Source organism: Callithrix jacchus, chromosome 13 (genome assembly GCF_049354715.1).
Source record: "Callithrix jacchus isolate 240 chromosome 13, calJac240_pri, whole genome shotgun sequence".
Lineage (NCBI taxonomy): Eukaryota > Metazoa > Chordata > Mammalia > Primates > Cebidae > Callithrix > Callithrix jacchus.
Window position 1 is genome coordinate 13,606,363 of NC_133514.1, and position 14,867 is coordinate 13,621,229.

General features: G+C 43.8%; 1 protein-coding gene across 3 annotated transcripts in view; it reads right to left on the minus strand.

The window, feature by feature from the left end:
• ELP3 (elongator acetyltransferase complex subunit 3) overlaps positions 1-11,044 on the minus strand; it is a 97,136-nt gene extending 86,092 nt beyond the window's left edge. Inside the window, exons 1-4 of one of the 3 annotated variants that reach the window (XM_078347175.1) lie at positions 10,976-11,044; positions 8,056-8,104; positions 6,992-7,091; positions 4,254-4,392 (exon numbers count right to left, since the gene is read on the minus strand). In XM_078347175.1, coding sequence (XP_078203301.1) covers positions 4,254-4,392; positions 6,992-7,091; positions 8,056-8,104 — 288 coding nt within the window. In that variant the 5' untranslated portion in view covers positions 10,976-11,044. The remainder of the gene's footprint in view (positions 1-4,253; positions 4,393-6,991; positions 7,092-8,055; positions 8,105-10,975) is intronic. The other 2 variants (XM_017963662.4, XM_078347176.1) reach the window with 2 other exon arrangements.
• Between the last annotated feature and the right edge of the window lie 3,823 nt (positions 11,045-14,867).

The window sequence follows — 14,867 nt, forward strand, 5'->3', positions numbered from 1 at the left end:
CTTGACAGAGAGGAAGTCTGGTGGACAGCACCTTGATCAAAATGAGAAACCCCAGTGACAGGACAAATGGCACCTATGCACCACCGATGGGAGACGAGAAGAACACAGTGCCGCTTCCGTGATGCAGAGGCCAGAGACGTATAACTGAACCGCATGATGAGCAAACAGTCGAACCCGCACCGAGGCACGTGCTACAAAATGACTTGCCTGAAATCTTCAAAAGTGTTAAGGTAATGGACTGCAAAAAAAACAAAGGAAATATCTAAAGAGATATGACCACTAAATGCCACAGGTGATTCTGAGCTCTGTTCTGTGGGACATTATTGAAACAGCTGGTGAAATTTAAATGAGGTCTGAGCTTAAACGACAGTAATGTATCAGCATTAACAACCATGGTGTTTCAAGGAAAACACAAACAACTTGAATACAAACTCAAAATGGGTTACAGACCTCACTGTCTCTACTTAAAAGCTGTGCTCTGAGAAAGCCAATCAAAAGACCAGTCACAGACTGGGAGAAAATACCTGCATAACAGGTACCTGATAAACCATTTGTAGCTAAACTATACAAAGAACTCTTAAAACCTAGTAAGAAAACACCCAGTTAAGAACAGGGTAAGAGATGGGAAGAGATCTCTCATTAAAGAAGATACACAGTGGCAGATAAGTATATGGAAAGATGCTCAGCACCGTGTCATTGGGGAATTACAGACTAAACAACAAGGAGATACCACGGCTCAACTGTGAGAATGGCTGACATCCAAAACACTAGCTGGGCACCACAGCTCAAGCCTGTAATCCCAGCACTTTGGGAGATCAAGGTAGAAAGATCCTAGGAGTTCAAGACCAGCCTCGATAACATGGTGAAACCCTGTCTCTACAAAAAATGTAAAAATTAGCTGGTGTGGTGATGCATGCCTGTTGTCCCAGCTACTCGGGAGGCTGAGGTGGAAGGAAAACTTGAGCCTGGGAGGTTGAGGCTGCAGTGAGCTGTGATCACGCTACTATACTCCAGCCTCAGTGACAGGGCATAACCCTGTCTCAAAATAAATAAATGAATAAACAAAATAAACTCCAAAACACTAACAACTCCAAATGCTAGCAAGGACGTGGAGCATCGGAGCTCGAACTCACTGCTGGCGGGAATGCAAAATGACGCAGCCACATTAGAAGAGTCTGCCGTTTTTTACAAAGTGAAACATAGTCTTACTCTGTGATCTACCAGCTGCACTTCTTGAAAGTTACTCAAGGTTGACATTAAAACCTTCACACAATTTTGTTTAACTGCCAAAAATTGAGATGTCCTTCAATAGATGAAGGAATAAGCAAAGAGAGGTGCATCCATACAACGGAATATCATTCAGCAATTAAAAAAGAACGAGCTGCCAAGCCACAAAACAACATGGCAGAACCTTAAATGCATATGGCTAAGGGGAAAGGCTGCATGATTCCTCCTACTGTACACGACACTCTGGAAAAAGCAAACCATAAAGACAGTAAAACAATTAGTGGTAGTCAGGTTACATTTGGAGCATGGAGAGGACGAGGGACAAATAGGAGATTTTAGGGCAGTGAAACGATTTCATACAGCACTGTAATTAATAGTGGGATACGTGACATTATATATTGGCAAAACCTACAGAATGTAGAGCACAGAGTGTATTCTAATGTAACTACAAGCTTTGGTTAATAATAACGCAGCAATATCGGTTCCTCAATTACAACAAATGTACCAAACAATGCAAGATATTAATAATAGACAAACTGGGATGGGGTCAAGGCGCCAGAGGAAGTATATAAAATTGTTTTTCTCTGTAATTTAAAACTACTCTATAAAATAAAACGCCATCAGAGAAACAGCAAGAATAAAAGCATGGAGGTGAGAATGGTAGTAGACAGAAAATGGCCACCAGCTGTGTCTTTCTGATACTTTCCATAGATCACTCTTGCGACACTGTTAAATTTCATGCAGGTGGGACAACGTAGATGAGTAAGGAAATGACTGAAATAATCTAAACAAAAAATAATAAAGACCAAAACATTCCTACCAGTGGCAGCAGAAACAGACAATGCATTTCACATTCTTTTGGAAACTGAGTGCATGGCGGCATCATGAACTAACACGTCCAGGAAAGATGAATAAGCAGGTCTGGTATTAGTTTTGGTTAAGTTATACATGAGGAGGTTCTTGGGCAGTCAAAAGACAGATGCCTAACTGACAATCTGACATGAGTCTGACGCTCAGGGAACAGTTAATGCTGGGAGTCAGCATACAGCAATGCTAAAACCATCAAATGGATGAGGCTGCCAAGAAAGCATGTACAGTACTGAACACAATGGGTCCAGGACGACAGAAAACACTAACTTTTTGAGGTAAGCACGACAAGGGTAGCCCTCAGAGAAAGAACCGAAATGATCAGACACAGGAGAAACAGAGAGGGTGGTATCACAGAAGACTAGGTTCACCAGTAAGGCTGAAAAGTTGCTAAGCTTTTGTCTTCTTTAGTGGCAAGCCCACACATAATGCTTAACCCTAAAAAGTCGGCTGGGCAGTGGCTTATGCCTATAATCCCAGCACTTTGGGAGGCCGAGGTGGGCGGATCACCTGAGGTCAGGAGTTCGAGACCAGCCTGGCCAGCATAGTAAAATCCTGTCTCTACTAAAAATACAAAAATCAGCCAGGCGTTGTGGCACATGCCTGTAGTCCCAGCTACTTGGGAGGCTGAGGCAGGAGAATCACTGGAACCTGGGAGGCAGAGGCTGCAGTGAGCCCAGATCATGCCACCGCACTCCAGCCTGGGCGACAGAACAAGACTCTGTCTCAGAAAAAAAAAAAGAAAGAAAGAAAGAAAGAGAGAGAGAGAGAAAGAAAGAAAGAAAGAAGAGAGAGAGAGAGAAAGAAAGAAAGAAAGAAAGAAAGAAAGAACGAACGAACGAACGAACGAACGAACGAACAGAACAAGTCAAGACTTATCTATTATTTGAAGAATGTTACTTAGGGATGTGGAAGTTAATGCTAAAGAAATTGGCTTAGAGTTAAAAGTGGTTGCTGGAGGGTAGAAAAAGGGAGGTGAGGGGCAGGGACTACAAGTTTTTCTTAACAAGCTTTTTACACTAGATACAAACAAACAAAACAAAAACACTTAAGTATAAAGAAGAGGATACGAGGGTTGGTGGTACACTGTATGTAAAAGTTTTAGGGTTTAATTAGCCGCACATGTAACATGATCCAGGAGATACGGTCACCAAGTCAACAAAGTGGCCTTGGAATATAATATCCCAATTCAAGTAACAGACTGAACGCGTGGGGTCACCTTGGGAACAGAATTTGGTTCTGGGGACCACATGTTACGAGGGTCTTAATTCTCTCCATTTTCCTGATGTATCTCACACTCATCTCTCTCATTCTAGAGTCCCCATCCTAACCCAGGTCCTTAACACTGCACACTGAGATCATACCAAGAGCGTCGAATCTAGTCTCTGTCTCCAAACCACCCTGCATGTTGTATCCATATTAATTTTCTGAAAATCTACGTTGTTCATATTACTTCCTGTTGCAAAACTTTTGTTTCCTATTACTTAGCTGCTTTGCCAGACATTTAAGATTTTTACTGGCTGATCCCAAACTACCTGTTCAAGGCACAGTCCTGCTCTCCTGAATGAACTGTTAGTGCCCTTCGGTCTGGCATACCCACTCTTCCCTGCATACACCACACCCTTCCCATCATTTCTACCTCTGTGCCTTAGCTTCCTGTGTCCTTGCTCCCATGACGCTTTGGGCCTGCTCCTCCTGGCTTATGGGTCAAGCAAGCTCTGTGCTTTCTACTGGGCCTTCCCAGCCCCATGTGCTGCAAGGACATTGCTGTCCTCTGGACTTCCACAGTGCTCCCAATGACCGTATATAGAACGACTTTGCACCATTAACTACCTACCAAAAGTACCTTTTACAAGCATCAATTATATTGAAAGCTACCAGCTTAAGATGGCCAATATTAATCCTATTGTGACTGTCACCAAGCCTAAATCTATACTTTTAAAGACGTCAAGACATCGCCTACTCCTTTACTCACAATTTATTTTTTTCCTCTCTCTGCTCTCCTCGTGTTCCACACAGGTCTCCACTCCAGCACAGATCCTGATATGGACCTTCATTTGTTAGAAGCCACCACTCCACCTTACTACATGGGTGTACATGGGGCAAGGACTTCTGCCAGATTCCCAGTGTGTTGATACTCCATGAATCGAATCACTCACCCCACTGGCAGTTCTGATGGGTTTCGCCTTTAACTTGGGAACCAAGACCTTGCGATACTGAGGAGGGACGGCAGCGATGATATCCACCAAGCGGGGCTGGGCCGAAAGGCCGTATTTGGCAGCTGTCTTAGTTTTCACCCTGAAAGTAAAGCATCTCACATTACCAAGATCATGGTATTTTAAGAACAAGCTACCAAAAGGATGATCTATAAGCATTATCATTAACAAGTGTCATTCTCCTAACCCTTCAACACCTGAAAAAAGTAGCTTTAAGATCTGTGAATATTGGTGGGTGTGGCAAAACTTTTTACAGGCTCACGCCTGTAATCCCAGCACTTTGGGAGGCCGAGATGGGTGGATCACTTGAGGTTAGGATTTCAAGACTAGCCTAACCAACACAGAGAAACCCCATCTCTACTGAAAATACAAACTTAGCCAGGCGTCGTGGTACATGCCTGTAATCCCAGCAACTCGGAAGACTGAGGCAGGAGAATCACTTGAACCTCGGAGGCAGAGGTTGCCATGAGCTGAGATTGCACCACTGCACTCCAGCCTGGGCAACAAGAGTGAAACTCAGTCTAAAAAAAAAAAAAATCTGTGAGTATCAGGGAAACAGAAGAATAAAATTCATGAGTGAATGACTACTTCCTGCTCTCTAGTACCAGAAAGAAAACCAGAGGGCTCTGGAGGGAGAAGCGTCCCCAGATGAAGACAAAATATAATCTAGGTCAGAACAGCGCTGTAGCTTCAAAGGACTATTCTCACTGCACCTTTCTTGACCTCAGCACTACTGATGCTTGGGACCAGACCATTATCTGCTGTGGCGGGTGTCCAGTGCACTGAGGGAGGTTTAGCAGCATCCTTGGCCTCTACCCACGACCAGCCTTCTTCCTGTCTCCTGTTGCAAAACTCAAGAATGTCCCTAGACATTGCCAAATGTCCTGAGGAAGAAATCACTGAAAGCTACTGTCTTAGACAAAACAGTAACAACAATTAAGAAAAAAAAAATCCAGGATGGCTACACAGAACCAAATAGGAAATAAAGTATATATTTTCGAAAGTTTAAAAAACTCTTTGTACCAGCTTCTCTTTGTGCCTGCTCACCCAGTCTTCTAATATCTGTGAGGTGCTCACATTGTCGCCCACAAATGTTAACTGGGTATCTAACACAGACAGCAGACTGCCTGAGTGCTTGGTACTCAGGACACTTAATTTTCTTTTTTAATATTTAAAAGAAGATTTAGAAGAAGGTGTAAGGCACAGTCCTTTCTTGTTCTATGTTTACATGTTTGCAGACAGGCATCCAAAAAAAATTAATGTATAAATGCTTAAAACATGTCATAACATATACACACACACACATACACACGCACACACACACACACACACACACACACACCCACCCCAACAGTCAAAGCAGAAGATTTTCAATATAAAGGTACAGAAGTTTAAAAACTTGGAAAAGCGGGTTGAAGCCAGACTGAGAGACCTTCCAATAATAGGCTGGTGACATCTGAGGAGGGGCAAGTTTTAAGGAAGATGGCAGCTTTAGCTTTAGATGTGCTAAATTAAAGAGAACGACAAACATATGTAAGATGTAGAAATCAGGGATATAACCAACAGAAACAGAAAGAAAAGCTGTTAAAGATGTGGTAGAAAAATCAGTAAAATATTATATCTTTATAGTCAAAAGAGGATAATTATTTACTCATTTATGTCTATAGCAAATATTTACTAAGCATGAGGATTCAAGGAAGGGGTAAAATATTGCAGCATCTCAAGTATCAGAGAATAGAGTCTAAGGAAAGGTCATTCCTATATGCGGTGATGACCTGGGGTTGGGGAGAGAACCTTTCATTAGGGAAGATCTAAACAGAGTGAACATATTGTAGTTAAAAAAAAGTAGATGCAGAGACGAAAGACGACTCTTACTTGTGACTGTAGGAAAGTCCAAGCTGTACATGATTATGCGGAGGAAGTGGGTGAATGTGTCAGAGGTTCTACAGCAGGGGAGGGTTGGATTAGACCAGGGGCCCCAAAGGGAGGGCTTTCCTGGCAGAAAGCTGCTGCTTTAGCTAAGACAGAAGGGAAGGAAAGTAGGATGTGCTGTGATGCAGCACAGAACACGGGCTCTGGAGACGGCTGACCGAAACGGCTGACCTAATTCCAAATCCCAGCTCTGCCAATTGCTAGTTACTTACCCCTGGACAAATTATTTAACCAGTCTCTGGCTCAGATTACCCACTTGTCAAATGAGGCTGTTATCCGTACCTATCTCACAGAATTCTGAGAGGATTAACTAAGCTAACACATACAATGCACTAGCAACAGTGTCTGGAATACGGTAAGTGCCCAATAAACATTACAAGCTATTAGTATTCTTAAGCTGAGACAATTTTGCCATTAAGAAATGAATGACAAGGCAAGGCAGAAAGCTAAAATTCTCAACTAAAATAAAACTTGAGCTGGAAAACAAGTAGTACTAGATCATTTCATAAAAGAGATCTGCTAGCTAAGAAAAGCATCTCAAGTATCAGAGAATAGAGTCTAAGGAAAGGTCATTCCTATATGCGGTGATGACCTGGGGTTGGGGAGAGAACCTTTCATTAGGGAAGATCTAAACAGAGTGAACATATATTGTAGTTAAAAAAGAGTAGATGCAGAGACGAAAGATGACTCTTACTTGTGACTGTAGGAAAGTCCAAGCTGTACATGATTATATTTTGAGATCCACTTACTTATTCAGATCGATGTCTTTCCCCTGCTCATGGGCTTCAATCAGCTGTTTAATAACATCTCCTATAGTCAGCATCATCAGCTCAGCAGGGCTGAGATCTCCTGGAAAGTGAATATTCAACAATGTCAAAAACTGTATCATTCAATCCAGATTTTAAAGTCTGATTTAGAAGTTTTCCTTCCTAAACCACACAAATATGCCAAATGAACAGCTCAAGTTCAGAAGACGCTAAACCTCTACTGTTCACGATTTGATCATATCTTTTGTATCTTTAATTTAAACAAACCTGGCTTTACATATACATGGAAAAAGCTCCCTTTAGAAGCACATATACCATGAGATGACTACAGATAAATACAGGAAACAATACAAGGAGGAGTAGAAACAATGTGAGGAGAAAGAACCTAATTATACAGGAAAGGACCAAAGTAATTCTCTTCCGTTTATCACCCCGGGTTGTAATTACTAGTATTTGCATAATACTTTAGAGTTCATAAAGGACATTTAGATGCATGAATTCAGGTGATTCTCACAGGCAGACAGAACAAGAATATGTACCTATTACATAAAAATGCTATCAAAAGTAAAGTTTCAAACCTGTCTAAGAATCTTAATGCATTTCTAAAATACTGTCTGTCCACCATCATGGACTTCTCCTGGCAAGTGGGGTGCCCGCTCTCATCCAAAGGCAAGAGCAGAAGCTGACAGGTTCTTGCATGACCCACTCCACGGAAGCACAGTTCAAGAGCTGGTTCAAGGATGAGCATACCTCTAAGCCAGGCCAACGGGAGCTTTTTGGTTCAAGGCGAAAAAATGCCAGTCTTTTTCCAGGGACGAAAGCTGTGGAGTATCAGCTTGGAAGCTGTTGGCAAGCAAGTTTCTTGCCGGTAGAGCAGTGATTCCCAACCTTACTCATACTGGGGACTGGTTTAGTGGAAAACTATTTTTCCACAGACCAGGGGAGCAGGGTGGTTTTGGGATGATTCACGTGCATTACATTTATTGTGTACTTTATTTCCATTATTAATGCATTGTAATATGTAATGAAATAATTATACAACTCACCAAAACGTAGAATCAGTGAGCTTGTTTTTCTGCAACTAGACGGTCCCATCTGGGGGTGATGGGAGAGAGTGACAGACCATCAGACATTAGATCCTCATAAGGAGCGCTCAATCTAGATCCACCGCAAGCACAGTTCACAACAGTTTGGGCTCCTTGGAGAATCTAATGCCACTACTGAAGTGACAGGAGGCGGAGCTTAGGCAGTAACGTGAGTGATGGGAAGTAGCCGTAAATACTGATGAAGCTTCACTTCCTCACCTGCTGCTCACCTTCTGCTGTGCAGCTGGGTTCCTAACAGGCCATGAACCAGTACTGGTCTGTGGTCCAGCGGGTTGAGGACCCATACTATACAGAAAGCTAAAAGATAAGGAAAAGTGTGGATGGGAGGCCCTGGCAGTTACGGAACCCTCACATTTACTGTATCCCATTTGAACACTGAGAGTAACACTGAAGGTAGGTACTGTTATCACATTTTATGGACATGAAAAATGAGGCTAAGGCAAGTTAACAAGCCAACATAAATAGCACAGCCAAGACTCAAGTCTAACTCTTTACACCACAACTTCCAGGCTTTTTTCACTGCACCACATTGTCTCTAATTTAATGGGGCAAGGCTAACACATACACAACAGTTTTTGAGGGAAATGAAGTCCGTCTATAATCAAAGGCTAAATGCTTTCCAAACCATGTAACTCAGAACTTCCAGAGTTTTAAAGAGCTGCCTCAGGGGCCATGTAACAGAGGTAGGACGGGTGGTGGTCATGGCTGAGGAAGGGAGAAGGGAAGAGGAAAATAAGGGAGGAGGGAAAAAAAGGAGGGGGTCTCTTGATTTCCACCCCAGCAGCTCTTTCAGTTGTTTATATATTGAGGTTCTGTGTAAGAATTTACTGGGAGAGTGAAAGCAAATCAGCTGTTAAGAGGAGATAAGATTTGAAAACCACTTGTGTCGCTCTTGAGTGTATCAGGAACTGGAAGAGTAAATGAGTAGGCAAAAGCTTCTTGGAGGAAACGGCACAGGGATCTTTAAAGATAGGCAAGATTTGGACATGCAAAAAAGAAGGCAACCCAGAAGAAATAATGTCAGGCAGAGAAATTAAATATCTGTGTGTGAAGGAGCACAGCCTAACTAGATTGCAGCTTTCGAACAGGGTTTAGTAAAGAATAGATTTCAGGGGACCCTGGCCACTTGGCAAAGGCATTGAAATGGAATGCAATTGACAGTAAAGAATGACATAGTCTTAACTTTGGAAATAAAAAGATGAAAGTAATGTTTAAAGAAGGTAAAAATAGTACTGACACAAAGTAATGATTCAGAAAGTGAAAAGAATACATATAATCTGGATACTATGCAAATGGCTCTTGAAAAGCAACATTGTTTTAAAAGCCCAGGAAATCTAAGACAGGATCCAGTCTCAATCCCTACTGGCTGTGTGCGAAAGGAAAAGATCACCAATTTTTTTTTTTTTTTTTTTTTTTTTTTGAGATAGAGTCTTGCTCCATCACCCAGGCTGAAGTGCAGTGGTGCAATCTCGGCTTATTGCAATCTCTACCTCCCACCAGGTTCAAGGGATTCTCTCCTCTCCGCCTCCAAGTAGTGGGGATTACAGGCACCTGCCACCACGCCCGGCTAATTTTTGTATGTTTAGTAGAGATGGGGTTTCACTATGTTGGCCACACTGGTCTCCAATTCCTGACCTCAAGTGATCCACCCACCTGGCCTCCCAAAGTGCCGGGATTACCGGCATAGAGCCACCGCACCTGGCCGGGATCAACAACTTTTTGAGCGTCCATTTCCTTGTCTGTAAAATTCGGATAATACATCCAAATTTCACAAAACCATTCTAAGATGCAAATAAATAATGTATATGAAAGCTAAAATACCATTCAAATATTAGTGATGAAGGTGGGTTAGGAGGTTGGCAGCCAGAATGAAGAGGAATAATATTCCAAGAGGCAATTTCTAAATAAGAACCAACATCACTTGGTGAGAGAAGCAGCTAAAAGAAGCCTGACAGATTGAGAAGGAGCAAGTTAGAGTGAGCTAACAAATTAATTTAGGGCTTGCAAATGTGACAAGACCCAATCGAAGGCAACGTGGACACCTGGAATTGTTCCTCGGAAGAAAGAAAAACAGCAGTTAATGTCAAGACGCATAGTGATGAACGATGTATTTATTTTTCATTTTATGTTTTTTGAGCTTACAGATAGCCTAACCAACCAGCGCCACACCTAAGTATAATTTTTGGCTGGGAAAGTTACTTAACATTTTGAATTTCAGCTTCTTCATCTGTAAAATGGAAATGATACCGACTTCATAATACAGACTCAATAAATGACAGCTATTATTCTGACAACCATTACCATGATTAGACCAACTGGCTAAATGAGTGTACAGAAATATGAACAGAACCTGTGAAAGAATACTTAAAATTTGAATCCATCCTGTTGAAAAACCAAAGGTGGAACTGTTCCATGCCAACTCAGGTGGTAATAAAAACGGGAATAATTGCATGCACAACTGTTACACTGAATCCAAGGATAATTTCTTCATTTTAACATAAGGCTTTAAAATAAATTGACACGTCAAATGTGTCGTGAAACAAATCTTAACAAATCAAAAGTCCCACAACGTAAACTCCTCGGAGGGCATATCTTGGAATAAAGGTTTCCCTACCATTCAAGCAAAGGACACCAAGTGACTGCTAAAGCGGAAGAGAGGAAGGGTAGGGTGCCTCAAAAAGCACAAAAGGAAAGACAAAAAGGCAGGGGTCAGGAATGGACAGACTGATCTTAGGGGGAGACGCGACTGACAGGACTGGGGAGCGGATTCTCGCAGGAAAAGTTCGGTTCAGCATCCGATTGTCTGGGCGTTCGCCCCTTTCGGACTACCCCTTTTCCACACCTCCTTCCCCTTTCGCACCTTTGCGCTTCTGCTTCATTTCTGCGCCGCGGTAGCAAGCCACCAGGGATAAAAATGCAGCCGCGAACTAAGACCACGGGGAAAGCTGACAGCCACAAAGCAACCCCGTCTGTCGTAAAACGTCGGTCAGTGTATCGTAATCGTAAAGTTCTTCCCGGAAGACGACGCGCACAAACCCCCGCCCCGCCCCTGGGCGCAACCCGCCGGGAAGCAGGCGGCGAGGGAGGCTTCTCGGCTGCGATCCGGCACAGGGTCTCAGGGACGGAGGATAGGAGCGTCTGACCAGAGTGGCTGTACGGGCGATACAGCTATGAGACAGAGCTCCTTGATAGAGGCTGCGCATGAAGCCTAAGTGAAATGGTGGAAGTGGGTGGTCTCTCATGGGGGGTGTGGGAGCCTAGGGTTGTCACATCCGGGGATGACGGGTGGGAACGTGAATGGGCGAGAACACGGAAGAGGAGCCCTACCCTGTTGTGGAAACTAAGGGCCTGGAAGAGACCAGGCAGGAGTCGAATGAGAATCCGGGGTGCAGGATGAGTGGCACACATGATCAGTAACCATCGTGAAAGCCGTGAATGCCTTTTCTGAAAGGAAAATATCATCTTGGGACCCTAAACTCACTATGCCCAAGAAAACAGTTAAGCTTGGGACCAGACGCAGTGGCTCATGCGTGTAATCCCAGCACTATGCCCACCTCGAGAGGCTGAGGTCGGCAGATCACCTGAGGTCAGGCATTTTTTAAGACCAGCCTGGCCAACATGGTGAAACCCTGTCTACTGAAAACATAAAAATTAGCGTGGTGACGCATGCCTGTAATCCCAGCAACTCAGGAGGCTGAGGCAGGAGAATCTCTTGAACCTGGAGGTGGAGGTTGAAGTGAGCAGATATCGTGCTACTGCACATCACCCTTGAAGACAGGGAGACTCCATCTCAAAAAAAAAAAAAGTTGCCAGACCTGGTGGCTCACGCCTGTAATCCCAGCACTTTGAGAGGCCAAGGCGGGTGGATTGCCTGAGCTCAGGAGTTTGAGACCAGCCTGGGCAACACGGTAAAACCCTGTCTCTACTAAAATACAAAACATGAGCCATGATGGCTTGCGCCTGTGGTACCACTACTTAGGAGGCTGAGGTAGGAAGATTGCTTGCACCCAGGAGATGGAGGTTGCAGTGAGCCGAGATTGTGCCACTGCACTCCGGCCTGGGTGACAGAGTGAGACTGCTTCTCAAAAGAAAAAAAAAAAAAAAAAAAAAAAAAAAGAGCTTGGGAACTGAGTCACACAAAAACTGCCTTCCTTCTGTTCCTAAACAGCTGCAAAGCCAGAAGCCCACATACCTCTTCAGGGCTCCAGAGTCAGACACTACACTCACCAGACTATGGAGGATTCACCACCAGACCAGAAAGCAACATTCTGGGCTCCAGAGTCGGTCACTCATCCATGCACAGTCGAGGAAAGGTCTCATGAAGCTTTGGTGTGGTCTGGGACCTCAGCTCTTTTTGTAACAAGTTGTTTGGCATGAGGCCCAGTTACAAGGCCCTTCATGACTGGGCTCAAGGAACACAAAAGGTCAACTTGTTTTTGCAATTGTCTCTTGTTTTTCAATAGCTAACATATAGGAATAGATTGAAATAGATCTACAAAGCAGTGCTGGATGAATACCTCAAGAGGCTCACAGAACCTGTTCCAGGACTTGGTGACCATTGTTTGTGTCCATGTTCAATTGAGTTCCAATTAATGTTGGTAACTTTTCCTCCACACTGGACCAAACATATACATCTTACATGTAGTAATGTCTTATGACTCCCTAAAATGCATAAAACCAAGCTGTAACCTGACCACCTTGGACACATGTTCTCAGGATCTCCTGGGGCTCTGTCATGGACCATTGTGAGGTAGGAGGTGGGACTCTCTTCTGGAGGCAGAGTTTGGACACTAGACCAAATTGAGGACTAGCTGAAATAGGGCAGGGGTGGAAGCAGCTTTCCGTAGGATGCCCACCAGTATGCCACGTCTGTTTACTATTGCCATGGCAACACCTGAAACTTACCCCCACTTTCATGGCAATGACCTGATGACCTGGAGGTTACCACCTTCATTCTTGACATTTCTGCATAAATCGCCCCTTAATTTGTATATAGTTAAAATATATACAAAAATAAGTAAAATATATACAAATTAAATAAATACCCCTGAGGGGTGGCCCCGCTCTGCAAGGAGCAGTCCCTCTGCTGCTGCTGTGCACCACCGCTTCAATGCGAGTTGCTTTTTAACACCACCAGCTCAGCCTTGAATGGTTTCCTGGGCAAAGCCAAGAACCCTCCCAGGCAAATCCCCACTTTTGAGGCTTGCCTATCTTGCATCAATTGGTCACTCATTATGGCTCAGAAAAAATGTCATGCCTGTAATCCCAGAACTTTGGGAGGCTGAGGCAGGCAGATCACCTGACGTCGGGAGTTCAAGAGCAGCCTGATCAACATGGAGAAACCCCATCTTTACTAAAAATGTATTACAAAATTACCAAGGTGTGGTGGCACATGCCTGTAATCCCAGCTACTCTGGAGGCTGAGGCAGGAGCATTGCTTGAACCTGGGAGGGAGAGGTTGCTGTGAGTTGAGAACGTGCCGTTGCACTCCAGCCTGGGCGACAAGAGCGAAACTCCATCTCAAAATAAATAAATAAATAAATAAATAAATCTCTTCAAGTGTTTTACAGCGTTTGACTATTTTTGTCAACATTTCCATGAAAATCTTTTATTAGAGCCCTCCACTCTCTTGTTTTTCTTCTCTTTCTTTTATGGACATTTTTCTTCTCTTTCTTTAATGGACTGTTTCTGCCTCACCTCAGAATACTAGTGTTCCACGAGGGTCACTCAGCCTTGTCTCTCCAAGGTGACCCTCAGAGCACCACGTATCTGCTGCTGGGTTTCCAGTCCAACCCCAGCTTCTCCACTGTTTGATATCTTGTTAGATTTGGTGTCTAACAGGCATCTCGAACTTAACACGTCCAAAATAGAACTCTGTGATTTCTCCAGATCTGCTCTTCCTTAATTAAGGGCACCATCCTCTGCCTCTTTCCTCTTTTACCTCAGAGAGAGAGGGAGGGAGATGGGTGGTTATAGGTGTAATTTTAAATAGAGGTTACAGAAGGCCTTATGGAGAATGTGATTTTTGAGCTAATACTTGATGTGCAGTTACGTGGGAAAGAGTATTTCCGGCTGAGGTGACGGTTAGTGCAAAGGTCTTAGGTGAGAGGATGCCCGGGTCCCAGATGAGAGGATGTTCAAGGAGAGTGATGAGGCTGACATCATGGGAGCAGTGGGTGAGGCAAGGTGAAAGGGGTCAGAGGAGTGGGGCATGGGGCGGGGCAGTGCAGCTCATGTGAGACCTTGTGGGCCATTGAAAAGCCTTTGGCTTTTACCATGAGTGAGATGGGGAGCCATTGAGGCTTTTAGCAGAGAAATGATTAGATCTGATCTGTAATTTAAAAGCATGTCTATGTGCTACATTGAGAATAGACCGAGAGGGAGTTGGCTTAGAAGCGGGAAGATCAGGTGGGTAGCGGTTACTATAGCAGGCCAGTGATTCCCAAACTTTGCTGCAATTGGAGTCAGCTGGAGAGCAGTGAAAAATCCCAGTACCCAGATCACATCCCATACCTATTACATCAGAATATCAAGGGGTGGGAGTCAGGCATTAGGACCTGTCAAAGATCCTGGGTTCTTCCACTGGGCAGCAAAGTTTAGGAACCATTGAATGAGGCCAGAGATTATTGTGACTCAAATCAGGGTAGTCAGCAGCAGAGGTGGTAAGAAGTGTTCAGATTCTGAATATAATTTGATAATTTCAACAAGGCTTCCTCACAGATCAGATGTGGAATATAAAAGGCAGACGGCAA